General features: G+C 44.6%; 1 protein-coding gene across 4 annotated transcripts in view; it reads left to right on the forward strand.

The window, feature by feature from the left end:
- The window catches only part of OS9 (OS9 endoplasmic reticulum lectin), a 30,201-nt gene extending 12,477 nt beyond the window's left edge, over positions 1-17,724 (forward strand). The window contains exons 6-15 of one of the 4 annotated variants that reach the window (XM_027071393.2): positions 12,529-12,739; positions 12,857-12,961; positions 13,176-13,276; positions 13,455-13,506; positions 14,195-14,283; positions 14,510-14,782; positions 15,064-15,253; positions 16,200-16,364; positions 16,531-16,643; positions 16,953-17,724. In XM_027071393.2, coding sequence (XP_026927194.2) covers positions 12,529-12,739; positions 12,857-12,961; positions 13,176-13,276; positions 13,455-13,506; positions 14,195-14,283; positions 14,510-14,782; positions 15,064-15,253; positions 16,200-16,364; positions 16,531-16,643; positions 16,953-17,078 — 1,425 coding nt within the window. In that variant the 3' untranslated portion in view covers positions 17,079-17,724. The remainder of the gene's footprint in view (positions 1-12,528; positions 12,740-12,856; positions 12,962-13,175; positions 13,277-13,454; positions 13,507-14,194; positions 14,284-14,509; positions 14,783-15,063; positions 15,254-16,199; positions 16,365-16,530; positions 16,644-16,952) is intronic. The other 3 variants (XM_027071396.2, XM_027071397.2, XM_027071398.2) reach the window with 3 other exon arrangements.
- Positions 17,725-20,155: the final 2,431 nt, after the last annotated feature.

Below are 20,155 nucleotides of genomic sequence, written 5' to 3' on the forward strand. Positions count from 1 at the left end.
GCCAAATACATATATAAATAATTTCCTTTTCCTTCCTCCCTTCCTCCCTCCTTTCCTTCCTTTGTTTTTCTGTTTGTTTACCTATCTTTTTCCTGAGGTATATTTGACATATAACATTATATTAGTTTCAGGTGCACAATATGTTTCAATATTTGTATATATTGTGAAATGATCACCACAATGAGTCTAGTTAGCCTCTGTCAACATATAGTTAAAATTGTTTTCCCTTGTGATGAGAACTTGTAGAATCTACACTCTTGGCAACTTCCAAATGTGTAATATATTATCAACTATAATCACCATGCTGTAGATCCTCATTACTTACTTATTTTATAACTGCAAGTTTGTATTTTTTGGGCCCCTTCCCCCATTTTGCCTATCCCCCTCTTGTTCTTTTTTTTCTAGTTGCTATCATTCTTTTAAATTAAAAAAAATTTTTTTAGTGTTTACCTATTTTTGAGACAGAGACAAAGCGTGAGCAGGGGAGGGGCAGAGAGAGAGGGAGACACAGAATCCAAAGCAGGCTCCAAGCTCTGAACTGTCAGCACAGAGACCGACGTGGGGCTTGAACTCATGAACCATGAGATCATGACCTGAGCCAAAGTCAGATGCTTAACTGACTGAGCCACCCAGGCACCCTGCTATTATTCTTTTATACACTGTACTATCATTTGGCTAAATAGTACCTTGTTGATGGACATTTAGGTTGTTTTAACTCTTATTAACACAAAAGTACTGCAGTGAATAATGTAGGTTATTCACAGAGAATATGTAGGTTAAATTCCTAGAAGTAGATTGGTGGAATTCTTATGTACTGCCAAGTTACCCTGCTTAGGTAAATTACTCTCCCTCCAGCAATGTATGAGAATGCCTGTTCCCCTGCAGCCATGCCAACGCAATGTATTTTTAAACTTTCAGATTTGGGCCAATCATCAGACAGGCCTCAGATAAACAGTGATTTCTTAGTATGGTTTTAACTTGCATTTATCTTGGGAAAAGGTATGTAATCTTAATCATATTTAAGAGGCATTTCTCTCTTTCAGCCTTTACTCTTTTCTTTCAACCATCCAAATTCTTTGCTTATTTCCCTAATCGATTGTTGATCTTTTTCTTCTAAACTGATAACAACTCTTTGTATAAGAGAGAGATTATCCCTTTGTCCATAATAGGAACCGTGGGATGCTTCATGGACTCTCCTTTCCTACTCACGCATGGGTAAAGCTGTCCATTTAACTCCATGTGGGTTGCATCCCTCAAGTTTTGATATGCAGCATTTCCATTGTCATTGTTATTTGTGCTCTGCTTGAGAACTTATTTTAGATTTACGCTTATTATATTTCTAAACAAATGTCTTTTATTTTTGTTTTTATTTTTTTAAGTTTATTTATTTAGAGAGCAAGTGGGGGAGGGGCAGCGAGAGAGAGAGAGAGAGAGAGAGAGAGAGAGAGGGAGAAAATCCCAAGCAGGCTCCGCGCTGCCAGCTCAACGCAGCCCGAGATGTGTGGTTCAATCCCAAACCGTGAGATCATGACCTGAACCATAATCAAGAGTCAGTTGCTCTGGGTGCCTGGGTGGCTCAGTCTATTGAGCGTGGGATTTCAGCTCAGGTCACGATCTTACTGGTTCGTGAGTTCGAGCCCCTGCATCTGGATCTGTGCTGACAGCTCAGAGCCTGGAGCCTGCTTCCGATTCTGTATCTTCCTCTCTGTCCCTCTCCCCCTCACACTCTGTCTCTCTCAAAAAATAAATAAACATTGAGAGAGAGAAAAAAAAGTCAGTTGCTCAACATACCGAGCCACGCAGGTGCCCCTATTTTTGTTTTCATATATGACTATTGATTTCTAATTTTAGGCCATCGTGTCAGTGATTTGTTGTATCAAGACTTTCTCTGTGGCGAACTTTAAAAAATGGTGCGGGTGCGCTTGATAGCGTGTGTTTTCTCGATTTAGTTCAAGACTCTAACTATATTGGTCAAGTTACCTACTAATGTTTTTTGGCCAGGTGGCCAGTTGTTATTGAAAGGGGTGCATTAAAATTTTCTCTGTAATGGTGGATTTGGCAATTTTATTAATTTCCCCTTCATCTATTTTGAGGCTGTGTCAGAGAAATGTAAATTTAGAGTTGTGATATCTTCATGGTAAATTATTCCTCTTATATTCTCTTGTACCTTAATGTTGTGGCCCTCTTTTTTCTAATCACATAAAAAAATATTGTGAAATATGCCACAATACATAAAATGGTATAAAACATGCGTGTATTGTGTAAGGAATAATATAATAAAGGAAATACCTATCTAATCGCCTTGGGTTATGGAAGGATGCAGATAGTACCTTAAAAATGACTCCGTGCCCCCACACGGTGCATCCCTCTCTCTCCCTTCACCACAGAGCTAACAGCCGTCCTAACCTGATAAGGAGAATTCCTTTGCTTTTCTCTAGGTTTTGCCATCTGTGCAGGCACCTCATTTAATTTAGGCTTTTTTTTCCCTGAACTTTATACAAATGGTGTCATATTGTATGAAAGCATGCAGAGTGCATACAAGGAAATCTGGGATCTGTTTCTTTTGCCTAGTACTGCGTGTGTGAGATTCATCTCTGTCCATGGCGGTACCTCTAGGGCACTTCCATGCCTGTCTAGTATTCCTTTGTATCATTATCCCCTGTTCATCCACCTTACTTTTCGTGGACATCTGGGTTGTTTCCAGTTTTCTGCTATTCCCAAAAACTGCTGCTATATGCAAAATTCTTTTAAGTACCTCCTGATACAATGTGCGAGAATTTCTTGATGGAGAAATTTGCCTGGGTGTACAATTGCTGGGTCGTAGGATATGGTAGTAAGCTCCTGTTCTACCTTATTTGGCACTGCAGAATATTTTCCAAAGTTTTTGTTCCCATTCATATCCTTATTGCAAAAATATTCCCAACATTCCATATCCTGGCCAATATATGTTACCAGACTTTCAATTTTTATTGACTTATTGGATGTATGATGGTGTCTCATTATCAATTTAATTTGCATTTCACTGATTCCTAAGAACTGATCATTTTTTCCAAGTATTTATTTACTAATATGAAACTGATTTAAACTAATATACTTAATTGATATCCTAATATTAAGCCAAACTTTCATTTGAAATTAAACCATTTATTGATTTTCTAATGTTAAACCAGTTTTGCATTCCTGAAATGAATGACTTTGGTCATATGTATTATCCTTGACTATCCTTTTTAGGTCTTGCTGGATTCAGTTTGCTGGTTTTTAAAGGACTTATATATATCTCTCTTGAGAAATATTGACCTGTAGTTTTTCCTTCTAGTACTGTCATTATCATGTTTTGGTAACAAGGTTATGCTCCCCTCAAAAAATGAGTTCAAAATGTTCTCACTTTTTCTATACACTGAAGAATGTTTAAGATTACAATTTTTTACTCCTTGAGTGTTTGCAAGAATTCACCTGTAAAATCATGTTTGTCTATGTTTTTGTTGTGGGAAGAGTTTCAACTTGATTTTCCTTGGTAGTTTTTGGAATATTCAAAGTTTTCTATTGCTAGTTGGGTCAGTTTTAGTAAGTTGTATTTTTGAGGAATTTGTCTATTTCATCTGATTTTTCAGATTTATTGTCATGAAGTTGTTCACGATACCCTTCTATTATTTTTTAATCTCTGTAGCATCTGTGAGTAGGTTTTTCTGTTCGTTCCTGAGGGGATTTTGGCCTCTTTTGTTATTGGTCAGTCTCACCAGAGTTTGGTCAGTTGTAATCCTCTTTTCAGAGAACCAACTATTTTGGCTCTTTTGAATTTCTGTATTGTATTTGTTTTCTATTTTATTAATTTCACTCTTTATTTTCCTTCCTTATGCTTTTTAAAAAATTTTTAATTTTTAAAATTTTTATGTATTTATGAGTGTGTGAGCATGAGCGGGGGAGGGGCAGTGAGAGAGGGAGACACAGAATCCCAAGCAGGCTCCACGCTGTCAGTGCAGAGCCCCACGTGGGGCTCAAACTGACAAACCGTGAGATCATGACCTGAGCTGAAATCAAGAGTTGGATGCTTAACTGACTGAGCCACTCAGGCACCCCTCTTTTGTTTCTTAATGTTTATTTTCAGGAGAGAGAAAGAGGGAGAGAATTAGTGGGGGAAGGGCAGAGTGGGAGAGGGGCAGAGAGAGAGAGGGGAACAGAGGATTCAAAGCAGGCAGAGAGCCTGGCGAGGGGCTCAAACTCATGAACCGTGAGATCATGACCTGTGCTGAAGTCGGAAGCTTAACTGACTGAGCCATCCAGGTGCCCCCTTCCTTCTGCTTTCTTGAGTTTATTTTACCGTTCTATTTTCAACTTCTTGAAATGAATGCTTAATTCCTTCATTTTCAGCTCTTCCTTTTTTTTTTTTTTTTAATAAATGTTTCTTATAAATTTCCCTCCAAGTACTGCTTTAGGTATTTCTCACAACAACTTTTTGTGGCCATTATAAATTTCTTCATCTAAATTTCAAATGGATCGTGTTTTCTCATGATTCACAACCCAGAAGATATAGAAAGGTGCACAATGAAAATTCTCGCTCCCCAACTGCTCTCCCACCTGCTCAGTTCCCATTGTGGCTTCCCACCCGTACAGGTCACCTTGTTCTGAGTGCTTCATGTGTGTTTCCAGCCTTTCTCCGGGGTTCACAAGCAGTTAGGACTAGAGAAGCTTATTGCTTTTTCTCTCTTTTTTACACACAATATTTAGTATATTAAACACACGTCCTGCACCTTGTTTTTCTATATCTTGACAATAATTCTTAAAGATCTTTCAATGGCCATCCATCTAGAGCTTTATTCTTTGTGTTTACATCTGCGCAATATTCCATTGTATGAATGTTGCATCATTTTGTCATCATAAATGGACTGAGTAAATAGTTTCCCTCCATATTTTTTGTTACTACAAAAGCTTATTACGTTATACATAGTTCGTGTGTAAATATATCTTAAAAGTATAATTGCTGGGTACAGGTTATATATATTTAAGATTCTCTTTGCAAAACTTTTATTGCGGAAGGCTAAAAACACAGAACATCAGAGATAATTGTACAATGACCCCCTGGGATGATCTAGTTTCAACAAATATGGCCAGTCTCACTTCATCTATTTTCCTGCCCACCTCCCTCTACTAGTACCTCTGTTCCCAAACTACTTGGAAATAAATTGTAGATATCATTTCACCAATAAATATTTCTGTAGGTGTCCCTAAAAGGTTAAACTCTTTGAAAGACATAACTCCATACCCTATCACACTAAAGAATTACCAGTAATTCCTTATTATTATGAAATATTCAGTATCTTCAAATTTCTCTGGTTATCTTCTATATCTCATAATTACATAGATTATTTGATGGTTGTACTATGTGAGTCCTTTAAGTTTGTTGAGACTTGTTGAATGTTCCAGCGTATGTCTGTTTCTCTGAATGTTTCTTTGTGCCTGAAAACGTGTACCTATTATTAGCTACAGTGTTTTCTGTATGTCTGTCTTTCAGTTCATGATTGTTAACCATGCTGTTCAAATCTTTTGTATCCTTACTGATTTGTCTTCTGATGTAATTATGCACTTGTAGACTGATCTGTTATTCCTTACTCTGCTTTCAGTGTATTCATTATTATTCTATCACTTGTTGCATTATGTACCTTGGGGGTATGTATTAATTTATTCAACAAATGTTTATTGAGAGCTTCTACATGCCAGGCACTGGAGTAGTTGTTACAGATATTTCAGTGAGCAAAACAGATAAAAATTCCTGCTTTAGTTGGGAGAGACAGATAATAAGAAAGATAAAGAATTACATACAATTTTTTTTTTTTAACTTTAGAGAGAGAGCATGAGTGGGAAAGAGGGTCAGAGGGAGAGAGAGAATCTTAAGCAGGCTCCACACTCAACACAGAGCCCAGGGTGAGGTTCGATCCTATGACCCCGTGACCTGAGCAGAAATCAAAAGTCGGATGCTCAACCAACTGAGCCACCCAGGCGCCCCAAGAATGACATACAATTTAAATTATCTTCTTCATAAATTGAGCTTTTTTAAAATATGAAACATAATTTATTGTCAAATTGGTTTCCATACAACACCCAGTGTTCATCCCAAGAGGTGCCCTCCTCAATGCCCATCACCCACTTTCCCCACCCCCCCAAACCCTCAGTTTGTTCTCAGTATTTAAGAGTCTCTTATGGTTTGCCTCCCTCCCTTTCTGTATCTTTTTCTCCCCTTCCCCTTTCCCATGGTCTTTTGTTAAGTTTCTCAAGATCCACATATGAGTGAAAACATATGGTATCTGTCCTTCTCTGACTGACTTATTTCACTTAGCATAATACCCTCCAGTTCCATCCACATTGCTGCAAATGGCCAGATTTCATTCTTTCTCATTGCCATGTAGTATTCCATTGTGTGTATAAACCACAATTTCTTTATCCATTTGTCAGTTGATGGACATTTAGGCTCTTTCCATCATTTGGCTATTGTTGAGAGTGCTGCTCTAAACATTGGGGTACAAGTGCCCCTATGCATCAGCACTCCTGTATCCCTTGGGCAAATTCCTAGCAGTGCTATTGCTGGGTCATAGGGTAGATCTATTTTTAATAAATTGAACTTTTAACATTATGAATTGACCTTTTTGGTCTTAAATTGTTTTACTTAACATCTTTTATGTGGTAATATAACTGTAACAACTTTCATTGAGTTGTTTACTATATATATTCCTAAGTAGCTCCACACCTTGTGCAATGTGGGGCTTGAACTCATGATGCTGAGATCAAGAGTTGGACGCTTAAGCGACCTGAGCCAGCCAGACTCCCCTGTATTTTTTTCATCCTTTTACTTTTATCCTTTCTATATTCTTATGTTTTAAATTTGTTTTATAAACAACATATAATTAGTTGTGTTTTTAGGAATTTTAACCATTTATTTTATGTACATATAAATATTTGGATTTATGTCTAACATTTAATTTTCTGCTTTATTTTGTTCCATCTGTTCTGCTTCTTTTTCTCTCCTTTCTTTTGCTTCATTGTCTTTAAAAAAATTTTTTTTAAATATTTGTTTATTTTTGATAGAGACAGAGTGTGAGTGGGGGAGGGGCAGAGAGAGAGGGTGACACAGAATCCGAAGCAGGCTCCAGGCTCCGAGCTGTCAGCACAGAGCCCAACCCCAGGCTCAAACTCGCAAACCATGAGATTGTAACCTGAGCCGAAGTCAGGCGTTAACCAACTGAACCACCCTGGCGCCCCTGTTTCATTTGGTCTTAAACATGCCGCCTTTTCTTTCATCTGAAGTTATGTACTTACTTTCTTTTATTTTTTTCAGTAACGGTTTATCAAGATCGAATTCACATCCCATGCAGTTGAGTGTGCAGTTCGGGGGTTTGTGGTATACTCATGGAGGTGTGCCACCAGCACCACCGTTCCTTTTAGAACCTCTTCACCACCCTAAAATACAGCCCCTATTCTTTGGCAGTTACTCTCCACTCCAGCGTTTCCTCAACCCCACCCTCCACTCTAGACAACGTCTCATCTTTCTGTCTCTACAGATTCACCTGTTCTAGACATTTCCTGTGACTGGGATCCTCTAACGTGTGACCTTTGTGTCTGGCTTCTTTCACTCACTGTGTTTTCTAGGACCATCCATGTGTAGCATGTACCGGTACTTCCTTACACTTTATTCCCAAGTACTGTTGCACACGCTGTTCATCCATTCATCACTTGACGGACGTTTGGGTTATTTTCACCTTTTAGCTATTACGAACAATGCTGCTTTTAACCTTTGGGATCAAGGCTTTGTGTGGATGTAGGTTTCGTTTCTCTTGGTATATACCAAGGAAGGAGTAGAATTGCTGGGTCATATGGTAATTCTATGTTTAACTTTTGAAGGAACTGCCAGACTTCTCAAAGCAGTAGAACCATCTTATAGTCCCACTAGTAGTATTTGAGGGTTTCTCCACATCCTCATCGACATTTGTTTTTGTCTTTTAAACTATAGCCTTCCTAGTGAGTCTGAAGTGGCATTTCATTGTGGTTTTGGTTTGCATTTCCCTGATGGCTAATGACGTGGCACATCTTTTCGAGTGCTTTATTGGCGATTTGTGTATCTTCTTTGGAGAAATGTCTATTCAGATACTTTGCCTATTTTTTAATTGCATTATTTGTCTTTTAATTATTGAGTTACAAGGTTTCTTTATATATCCAGGATACAAATCTATTGTCAAGGGGCTCCTGGGTGCTCAGTCGGTTAAGCATCCAACTTTGGCTCAGGTCATGATCTCATGGTTCCTGAGCTCAAGTCCCTCTTTGGGCTCTGCGCTGACAGTGCGGAGCCTGTGTGGGATTCTCTCTCTCTCCCTCTCTCTCTGTCCCTCGTGGGTTTCTCTGTCTCCCTCTCTCTGCTCCTCACTTACTTGTGCCCTCTCTCTCTTCCAAAACAGACAAACAAAAACCACAAATCCTTTATCAGATACATGATTTGAAAATGTTTTCTCCCATTCTCATGTTGTCATTTCACATTCTTGATGGTGTCCTTTGCAGCACAAAAGCTTTTAATTTTGATGAATTCCAGTTTATCTGTTTTTTGTTACTTGTGCCTTTGATGTCATATCAAATAAATCATTAGCTCGTCTAAGGCCATGAAGACTTATAACTGTATTTTCTCCTAAAACTTTCATAGTTTTACATTTAGGTATTTGATCCATTTTGAGTTATCATTGTTTGTATATAGTATGAGATAGGGCTTCAACTTCATTTCCAGTTGACCCAGCACCATTCGTTGAAAAGATGATTCCCATCAATGAATTACCTTGGTAACCTTTCAAAAAAATCAATGATGATAAAAGTGAAGGTTAATTTCTGGACTCTAAATTAAAAAAAAATTTTTTTTTAATGTTTATTTATTTTTGAGAGAGAGAGAGAGGGAGAGAGACAGCGCTTCAGTGGGGAAAGGGCAGAGAGAGAGGGAGACACAGAATCCGAAACAGGCTCCAGGCTCTGAGCTGTCAGCACAAAGCCCGATGTGGGGCTCGAACTCACAAACTGGGAGATTATGACCTGAGCTGAAGTTGGGCGCTTACCTGACTCAGCCACCAGGCGCCCCTGGACTCTAAATTCTATCTCACTGTGCTATGTATCTATCTTTGTGTCAGTATCACACTGTCATCATTGTAGTTTTGTAGTACGTTTTAAAATCAGCGTGAGTTCTCCAACTTTGTTCTTTTTCAAGATTATTTTGGCTATTTGGAGTCCCTTGAATTTTCATATGAATTTTAGGATCAGTTAATTTCTGCAAAGAAGCCAGCTGGAATTTTGATGGGGACTGCATTGAATGTGAAGATCAGTTTGGGGAGGATTGCCATCTTAATGTTAACATTCAATATTAAGTTTTTTAATCTATGAGCTTGTATATCTTTCCATTTTATTTCAGTCTTTAACTTTTAACTTCTTTAAGAAATGTGTTATAGCCGGGGTGCTTGGGTGACTCAGTCAGTTAAGGTTCTGACTCTTGATTTTGGCTCAGGTCATGATCTCACGGAGCCACACCGGGCTCCACGCTGACAGTGCAGAGCCTGCTTGGGATTCTCTCTCTCTCTCTCTCTCTCTCTCTCTCTCTCTCTCAACTCTCTGCCCCTCCCCTGCTTCCCTGCTTGTGTTTGCATGCACTCACTCTCCCTCTCTCTCAAAATAGATAAACTTAACAAAATACATTAAAAAAATGTTTTCGTTTTCAGAGTACAAGTTTTGCACTTCTTTTGCTACATTTCTTTCTTTATTTCTTTTTTTAATAATTTTTTAATGAAATTTTTAAATGTTTTTATTTATTTTTGAGAGAGAGAGACACACAGAGTGCAAGCGGGGGAGGGGCAGAGAGAAAGGGAGACATGGAATCCAAAGCAGGCTGCAGGCTCCAAGCTGTCAGTGCAGAGCCCGACATGGGGCTCGAGCTCATGAACCGTGAGATCATGACCTGAGCCAAAGTCAGACACTTAACCGACTGAGCCACCCAGGTGCCCCATTTATTTCTTTCTTTAAAAGTTTATTTATTTTTGAGAGAGAGAGAGAGAGTGGGGTAGGGGCAGAGAGAGAGAATCCCAAGCAGCCTGCATGCTCTCAGCTCAGTCTCACGAACCCCATGATATCATGACCTTAGCCAAAATCAAGAATTGGACGCCTGGGGCACCTGCGTGGCTCATTTGGTTAAGCATCCGACTCTTGATTTCAGTCCAGGTCATGGTCTCACGGTTGGTGGGATCAAGCCGCACGTGGGGCTCTGCGCTGACAGTGTGGAACCTGCCTGGGATTAAGACTCGGATACTTAACTGATGGAGCCACCCAGGTGCCCTGCTGCTACATTTATTTCTAATTATTGTTTTGACGCTATTGCAAATGGGATTATTTTCTTTTTGTTACTTTATTCATTTTTGAATTGTTCATTGCAGTATATAGAAATACAGTTGATTCCTATATCCTGCAACCTTATGGAGCTTGTAAGTTAGTTCTAGTAGTTTAGTAGATTCTTTAGGATTTTCTGTCTCTAAGACCATCTGTAAATAGAGATAGTCTTACGTTTTTCTTTCCAACATAGATGCCTTTTATTTCATTTTCTTGCCTTATTTCCCTGGTCAAAACTTCCAACCCAGTGTTGAGTGAAAGTGGCACAAGCAAACAACCTTGTCTTATTCCTGGTCTTAGGGAGAATCCGTTCAGCTTTTTACCATTAAGTGTAATGTTAGGTGTGGATTTTTAATAGATGCCTTTTATCAGGTTGATGATATTCTCTTCTATTTCAAGTTTGTTGAATGTTTTAATCATGAAGAGGAGTCACATTTTTGTCAAATGCTTTTTCTGTATCCATTGAGATGATCATGTGGTTTTTGTCCCTTATTCTGTTAGTGGGATATATTAATTACATTAATTGATTTTTGTGTGTGTTAGCCCAACCTTGCACTCCTGGGATAAATCCACTTGGTCTGGTGTATAACCCTTTTTATATGTTGCTAAATTTGGCTAACTAGTATTTTGTTGAGGACTTGGGGTCTATATTCATAAGAGATATTGGCTTATAGTTTCCTTTCCTTATGATATATTTGTCTAGATTTGGTATCAGGGTAATAACACTGGCTTTGTAGTATGCATTGGGGAATATTCCCTCCTTTTCTTTTCTTTTCTTTTCTTTTTTTTCCTGGAAAATTTTGAACAAGATTGGTATTTATTGTTTTTTAAATATTTGGTAGAACTCACCAGTAGACCCATCTGGCCCAGGCTTTTCTATGTGAGTAGTTTCTAGATTACTAATTCAGTCTCTTTACTTGTTATAAGTCTATTCATAATGTCTATTCCTTCTTGAGCCAGTTTTGGTAGTGGTGACTTTCTAGAAATTTGTCCATTTCATCTAAGTTATCTGATTTGCTGCCATGTAGGTGTTCATAGTATTTCTTTATAATCCTTTTTTATTTCTGTAAGGTTAATAGTAACATCCCCTCTTTCATTCCTGATTATACTAATTTGAGTCTTCTCTTCTTTTCTTGGTAAGTCTAGAGGAAGTTTTGTCCCTTATTGATCTTTTCAAAACAGCTTTTAGTTTCATTGATTTTTCTTTATTGTTTTTCTATTCTCTATTTCACTTACTTTTGTTCCAATCTGTATTAACTTGCCTCTGCTTGCTTTGGGTTAGTTTGCTTTTTTTTTTCTTTTGCGCCATTCACAGTGGAGAGAAATGTAAACAACCCTAAGGATGCAGTGGTAAATCACAAGGGCGTAAAATAAACTGTAGTAAACATTGTACTACTGTAGTAATTTTGTAGCCACCTCCTGTTGCTATTGTGATGAGCTCAAGTGTTGTATCTGCTTAAAAGTCCATGATGCGAATCTTCTCTTGTCTCTGCGTGAGCAGTTTGTCTCCGGTAAATTGCATATCACAGTAAAAAGTGATCTCTCGTGGCTCTCACTATTAGTGGTTAAGTTTTTGGGGAGTCAGAAGTCATATGCAGATTTTTGACTGCATGAGGGTCAGTGTCCCTAACCCCTGCAGTGTTCAAGGGTCAAATGTGTGTGTATATATACACATATACACACACACATATACACATATATGCCCATATATATATATATATATATATATATATATACACACACACTGCATATATACAATTGCATAGATAGGTAGATATAGATATATATACTGTATTTATATAAAGGAAGAACGTGAAACAAAAATTGTCTGGTTACCTACAGTGAAGCTGCCTGAATTCGGTTCCTATTTTTGACCACTTACTAGTGGTCAACCTGACCAAGTCCCTTATCTGCATCAAACCTAAGTTTCTCGAGCCACAAAGTTGAGATACTAATCCCTCCCTCACTAGGTTGGTGTGATAATTCAATGAACTAATGTATGTAAAATGTCATATCCCAATGTATGCACAGTACCAGACACACAGTAAATGCTTAACAAAAGGCAGCTGCTCTGAGAACTAAAGCTAATTATTAGTGGTAATTATTATTTGTTTACCCTCTCTGTCCTGGCAGTTCCTCTGTGACGAGGGTGCTGGTATTTCTGGGGACTACATTGATCGAGTGGATGAGCCCCTGTCCTGCTCTTATGTGCTGACCATTCGGACTCCTCGGCTCTGCCCCCACCCTCTCCTCCGGCCCCCACCCAGTGCTGCTCCCCAGGCCATCCTGTGTCACCCTGCTCTGCAGCCTGAGGAGTACATGGCCTACATTCAGAGGCAAGCTGGTGAGTAATTAGAAGAGCAGGGAGAGGAAGGAGAGATGTGGGGACAGATAAGCAGAAGATACGGTATTGAGAGCCCAGAGGCATGTGGCCTTGTCCTGCCTACACACTGTTTTTCAGTAGACTCAAAGCAGTATGGAGACAAAGTCATAGAGGAACTGCACGATCTAGAGCCACAAATGTGGAGCGAGGCCAAGCCGGGAGCAGTGCCCCCAAGGAGAGCAGGTAGGACCTTGGAGCCCCTGTTCCATGAAACTTCTCTCCATTTCTTCCCTTTCCCCAGTCTTACCATCCTATACTGACTGTTGGGGGTCAGGGGCGGGGGAAGTACTATGGGCCCTGATTCCTTAGTAATAGCAGAGGGGAGTGTACCCCATTCTATTTGCTCCCTTCCGTTTCTCCCCTCCTTTCAGATTCCTCCCTGTTCTCTGTATCCCAGGTGCACGTCCAACCAAGGATGACGGTAAGGAATCAGATTTCTGGAAGATGCTTCGTGAGCCAGAGGACCAGGCCGCTGGTGGGGAGGAGGCTCAGGCTGAGGTGAGAGCCAACTTCCCAACCATTTCTCCAATAAGGCTGACCCTGGGTGAGCTGAGGTCATTATGAGATGACGTACCCCTTTCTAGGGAGGCCAGGCTAAACCCAGAACCACTGCCTTCAGCGTGTGGTAGGCATAAACAAGCGTGTGTACTTGACTCTACCCTTGTCTCCACATCAGGAGCAGGAAGCAAATCTTGAGGCAGCAGACCCAGCTCCAGGCCCTCCTCATGGTGAGCGAGCCCTCCATGTGTCCTTGACTGCTTGAATGTATTTGGGGGTGGGCATGGGGTGGAACTAACCACTGGGGGATGGGGGGAGGCTGGGCTGCCAGGCCAGCAGTGAATTCATTTTTACAGGAGGTGATACTATTTCCCGGCAACAATTCTATTCTGGGGAGATAACAGAACACAGTGGTTCCACCACTTGCTGACTTTGTAATCCTGGGTGGTTTCACTTAACCTCAGTTTCCTCGTCTATTACCAGCGGGTAATAACCCCTACCTTACAGGGTTGAGGTGAGGTTAAATGAGAACGAGTCTGTAGCTCACGGCAGAATGCCTGGAACAGAGTGGACAATAAATGGTTTGTATTTGTGGAAAGGGGAGAACAGTATCTGGGGAAGTGGAGCCTGTGGCCCGAGAGTCTCTTCTGTGGTCCTAAAAACTGGAGTGATTGCCAGCAGGGCCTCGGCCGTGCATGTGTGACTTTGCTTGTTAGTATCCTCCTCTCCACACCGTGGGTCCACCGTAGGCCAGTGCTCTCGGGGTGGGGGGGTGGCTATGTCGTCCCCCATCTCACTACAGACAAGTAGTCCTGGAGGCAGGGACCATGTCCTTCCTTGGTCCCCTCCTCTCCTCACCTTAGGAAATCAAAATAGAATTTAGGACACAACTGGTCCATTCCTGCCCTTTCATCTCAGATTTTCAGAACAACGTGCAGGTCAAAGTCATCCGGAGTCCTGCGGACTTGATTCGATTGATAGAGGAGCTGAAAGGTGGAACAAAAAAGGTATAGGCCCGGCTCAAGGGAGGGGGAGAGCCTGCCCCCCTGCTGGGAGCACTTAGGGAACCGCCTCTGACCTGGGCCTGAAGGCAGCCCAGCGGGTTGTGGACTCCCTTTGTTTTCTCCCCCTGAGTGCCCCTTACCACACTCCAGCCACTGTGGGTCTGCCGCGCTTGTGTCTCTGCGGAAACCCCAACCGTCCACCTCTTTCTCCTGATTCCCGTCCACCCAGGGGAAGCCAAATGGAGGCCAAGAGCAGACTGCAGATGATGCCACAGACGTCCCTCAAAAGGAAGCAGAGGTGAAGGCGAAGAGTGACGCAGATCATCAGAACGAGGTAGAAGAAGAGGAGGAGGAGGATGAAGACGAAGATGAGGATGAACAGCAGTTACTGGGAGAGTTTGAGAAGGAACTGGAAGGGATACTGCTCCCGTCAGACCGAGACAGGCTCCGCTCAGAGGTGAAGGCTGGCATGGAGCGGGAACTGGAGAACATCATCCGGGAGGTGAGCACAGTTCTCACCCTGACGCTTCCGCAGCTGGCTGCTCCCGTGGGGAGGGACAGGCCGAGGGGCTGCAGGGGAGCAAAGGTCAGCATCCACACAGCACAGGGCCTGGGACGGGGCACCCTCAGCTGGCAGTTGTTTACTTAATAAAAGGAGGGGGACAATAGGAAAGGGGGAGCAGAGAGAGGCATGAGACTTAGCTATTACTCTCCAGTAGAGCACGGACCACTGACCTTCACTCCCCAGACCCTTGACTCTCCACTCCTGCTTGGGCATTCCAGACAGAGAAGGAGCTGGACCCAGACGGGTTGAAGAAGGAATCCGAGCGTGATCGGGCAATGCTGGCCCTGACATCCACTCTCAACAAACTCATCAAAAGGCTGGAGGAAAAACAGAGTCCAGAGCTGGTGAAGAAGCACAGGAAAAGGAGGGTTGTCCCCAAAAAGCCTCCCCCCTCCCCCCAACCAGCAGGTAAGAGCTGTCAGACAGGGAGGGGCAGTCAAGCCCATTGTCTTTGTCCCTCGGCCCAGGCCCACGCACCCTGGAGGGCATCCTGCTCTTTCCCTTCTGAGAGTGCTTACTCTCTTCCCTCTTTCTGGAACGCTGTTCTCACTGCCTCCATCCCTTTGCCTGGCCACCTTCTATTCATCCTCTTGGGCAGCAGCTTTAAGAGCATGTCTGTCTTGTTTTCTGGTTTGCTCCTGTGCACCCACTGCCTGGCACTTTCCTGGCACATGGTGGGTGGTCTGTAGATATTCATGGAATGACTGTGAATGAGCCTGTGTGCTGAAGTCCACACACCTGTGAAGGATGCAGCCTGTCAACAGTTAGGACTTCGCACCGTGAGAGGCCCCAGCTGGTTGGGTGTGGATAGGGCAAGCCCAGCTATTCATAAGCCAATTGCCTGGACAGACTTGAAGTTATTCCGTCTTCCTGTACCCCCTTATGTCCATTCCACAGGGTCCTGTGAGATCAGACATTCCAAACAGAAGGTTCTGTTCTCAACCTTCCATCCCACTATCTCTATAAACACTGGAATGTCTTTCGAGTACCAGCATGTGGATACCAAACCACAGTTTCTGAACCTGCTTCTTAAAACAAAACTTCTTTGTTGGCCCAGGTGGCTTGATTTTTGCTTCAGGAAACACGGCCATTTTTCCTGTAGGGGATAGGCAGAATTATTGGTTCGGGAGGGAAGAGGGAGGCTGTAGCCAGGGGAGGGAGCTTTATAGGCTTGAGGGCGGGGGGGGGGGGGGGGGGGGGGGGCACTAATTTATTCTGAACCCTGGTTCATGTATGCGTTTGAGGTGGAAAACTGCCGAAACCCGTTGGTGGCTTAGGGAGAGGTGACCACCACAGCCCCTAACCTGGAGTCACGGCTCTGCTTTGTGTCTCCCTGTGTGTCTCCCCCTCTAAGAGGAGGATCCTGAGCACAGAGTCCGGGTCCGGGTCACCAAGCTCCGACACGGAGGCCCCAATCAGGATCTGACTGTCCTCGAGATGAAACGGGAAAACCCACAGCTGAAACAAATCGAGGGGCTGGTGAAAGAGCTGCTGGAGAGGGAGGGGCTCACGGCGGAAGGTGGGCCCTGGGGCTGGCTGGCCCAAGAGCTGTTGGCAGGGCCTGCTGCCCGAGGTGGAGGGGCTGGGTCCTGGTGGAAACCTGGCTGGGCGCCTGGGGGGCAGAGGCCCTGCACCGAGGCTCCCACCCTTCCTCGCCTCTCACTGCCCACGTGGCTCCTTTCCAGGGAAAATTGAAATCAAAATCGTGCGACCCGGCACGGAAGGGACAGAGGAGGACGCACGCTGGCTGACTGACGAGGACACAAGAAACCTCAAGGAGATTTTCTTCAATATCCTGGTGAGAGGCCGCCCGCCCCCAGTCCCGGATCTCCAAGCCTTGGCCCTGCTCTAGCGCGCCCTGGAGCTGAGAGCGCGGCTCCGGCCACGCTGGCTAGCCCCAGCCTCGCCGCCACCTTCTGTCCTTCTGTGATTCGAGGCTGGCGGTTCTGGCGGTCGGGAGGGTTTGTCCTCGGCCGGAGCCGCTCGCGAAGCGCGGGCGCCGGGTCCCTGCCTTCCCCGGAGCCGCCCGTGTCCTTGGATCGTACGGAGCCCAGGGCGCCCTTGGCTCCCCAGCAGCGACCTCACTCAAGGCACACCCTCCGCGCAGGTGCAGGGAGCAGAGGAGGCGCAGAAAGAGCGGCAACGGCAGAAGGAGCTGGAGAGCAATTACCGCCGCGTGTGGGGCTCTCGCGGCGGGGAGGGCACGGGAGACCTGGACGAGTTTGATTTCTGAGACCACCGCTGCCGTCTGCTGGCCAGGGAGTCCCGGGCCTGCCTAGACTGGCCCTGCCTTCTCCCCCACCAGCCACCCGGGCCCTGAAGGCTAAACGGCAGAGCTGAGCTTCGGACCCTGGCATCCAGCCGATCCTGCCCCCCCCCCCACCCCCGGGGGGGGGGCGTGGCAGGAGCACACAGCTGCTGCTCAGACCTGCCCAAGACCAACTGGGCCTGCCGGGTTTGCTCTCCCAGGCTCCTCCCCACAACCCCTTCCTTTCTCCAGCCCGCCCTGGTACCAGCCCCTTAACTTGTCGGTTCCTTTCCCCTCCCTACCTGGAGAGTTGGTGAGATCTCTTGCGTGGAGGAGGGCAGGGAGAGCAAGAAGAGTGGGGCAGTTCAGCAGACCCCCCACCCCCTGCCCGAACTGCTCCTCAGGGTCACCCCCTTCCCTTGGATTGGCTTGGGATTTCCCACTCCTCTCCCTTCCCACACTGTTCCCTATAATCCATACTTCTGAGTTGAGGTGCTTCCCCCTCTGTCTCTGAGGAAATGGGAGAGAGTTGCCCACCACCTCTGACACAATCCCACTGAAAAGGGTGGGGTACAGAACCACCCACCATGTTCTTGAACAATCAGGTTTCCAAATAAAGAACTGGACCATCCCTCAATCTTTTTTTTTTTTTTCCCCGTCTTCTTCTCAGGGGGAGGTGGGGTGGGAGCTCTAGTAGGCATGAGGCTGACTGTTCTCAGGGTGGAGTGCACTCTCTCTGAAACCATTCTGTGCTCCGCACGCCCTAGGTGGCCTCAGTGGGCACTGGGGCATGCGGGAAGAGGCCAGGACAGAGAAACAAAGCCCACTGGCCTGCCAAGGACTGCAACACTTTTCCTCACCCATTTCTGTTCCTTCTCTTCTCCCCCTGAATACCCCAAAGCCAAGTGCACACCGCGGAGTTCCCCCACCAGGGGAATCCTCCTGCTGAACTCTCTCCCAGCAGCGTGCTGCAGCTTGTGTTTGCCATCCACATCCCGTGCCCACCTGGCCGTACCGCTTCATTTCTCCCAGTAAAGACTCTACCCTTCACCACGCCCAAAGAGGGCATTGCTGCCCACACATGCCAGCTTCCTACTATGCCAAGGGCAGGTGGGTCTGGGTAGGTCTCTCCATCTCTTCCTTGTTGCCAAGTACAGATGTTGGGCCCCTCACTGACCCCCCCCTTCTTTACATCTCTGAGATATATAGTCTTTCTGCCAAAGACTGCACTCACAAGGTAAGATAGAGGGCACTGAACTCCCAGGTCTCCAGAAGTGCAAACTAAGAGATTCGATTGTTGAAGGAAGTTGTCTGAGACCAACCCTCTTCTTTCTGAATGTGGACTGGTGCTTATTTTGCATGTTATGCTTAAATTGTTTTATATGGAAATGTAAGGGCACCTGGGTGGCTCAGTTGGTTAAGCATCCCACTTCAGCTCAGGTCACGATCTCTTGTGAGTTTGAGCCCTGCAGCAGGCTCTGTGTTGACAGCTCAGAGCCTGGGCCTGCTATGGATTTTGTGTCTCCCTCTCTCTGCCCCTCCCCTGCTCACAAGCTGTCTCTCCCTGTCTCTGAAAAATAAACATTAAAAAGAAAAAATCTTTTGGGGCGCCTGGGTGGCTCAGTCGGTTAAGCGGCCGACTTCGGCTCAGGTCATGATCTCGCGGTCCGTGAGTTCAAGCCCCGTGTCGGGCTCTGTGCTGACAGCTTAGAGCCTGGAGCCTGTTTCAGATTCTGTGTCGCCCTCTTTCTCTGACCCTCCCCCATTCATGCTCTGTCTCTCTCTGTCTCAAAAATAAATAAATGTTAAAAAAAATAAAAATAAAAAAGAAATGTAAGCAGGTGGACTTGTGAAATCCTGCTTCCCCAGATCCATTTGTATCTGTTATGGGGAGGAATGCTTTACTGTGCAAGACCTGAGACCCTGCCTCAAGTGCATCTGTAATCAGAATTCTGGGTTCCAATCCTCACTCCTTTATTTACTGTCAGTGGGGCCGTTGAACGAGCTACTTTAGTTTTTGTTTATTTGTTTGTTTTGGTTACTTAACTTTTCAAGTGCTGCTTCCTCCCGGGTAAGTTCTGGATGATTGCACTGGCCTCCGATGGTGGTTTTGAGTATTGAATGAAATCTAGTGTGTGTGTCATGCTCTTAGCACAGCACCTGGCCCACAGGAAGTGCTCAATAACTTCAACCAGCTCCTGAGTTCTGAAGAGACTAGATGGTTCTTGGAGGCAAGAGCCTTAGAAGGAATCCCAAAAGCTGATCTGAAGCTCCATTGGAAATCTTTCAGAATAGGGGAGCGGGCAGACACCGGGGCAGGAAAGTTCTCTTTGATTTGATAGGGATGGACTCAACATCATCAGAAAGCGGAGTTCTGGAAACATCGCTAGATTCAATCATCTTGTACCTTCAACAGCAAATTCGTTTTTGCTTTCCTTTGGCTTTTGGTGAAACTCCCATGGAGAAAGTCGGCCTGCCCCAACTGTGCTAAGGCAACCAAAAGGAGGCGAGTGGGATGTGTGGCAGATAGCAACCAGGAGGGGATGGGGAGGGACAGCAGGAATCCAGGTGAGGATACCCAAGGTGAGCCGGGCATGGCATGGATGTAAAAGGGCAGCAGCTCCCCTTCAACCCCCCAACACCCCAGGGAGTCTCCTTCTAGAATCCTATTCTGCACAGCCTGGAGGGCTTGACGTTTTTGTCATTCCATCCACTACACCCTTTATATTTCCCACAAGGCCAAAGATGCAGCCCATGATAAAAAGAATTCAGTGGATTACTTAGTGTTGGGATTTGCTGCGGGGAGTTGCTGACACCTTGACCACCTTCCGCCACAGGCTGGAAATGAACTTCCCACCGGCCCATGGTTCCCTGTGGTGATTTCATGCTCTCCAGGGTCCTTACTTCCTCCTCATTCACACTCTCTCACACTGAGCTTCTGAGGAAGGGAGTGAGTTTTTGCCACTAAGAAGTAAAGTGGAAATGGAGCGCGGGAGTCCAGGGTCTCTGAGCCAAAAGACAGACGGGCCAGGCGTTCCTGTTTGAGTCTCTTTTGCTACTTG

This window comes from Acinonyx jubatus, chromosome B4, assembly GCF_027475565.1.
Source record: "Acinonyx jubatus isolate Ajub_Pintada_27869175 chromosome B4, VMU_Ajub_asm_v1.0, whole genome shotgun sequence".
NCBI classification, from domain to species: Eukaryota; Metazoa; Chordata; class Mammalia; order Carnivora; family Felidae; genus Acinonyx; species Acinonyx jubatus.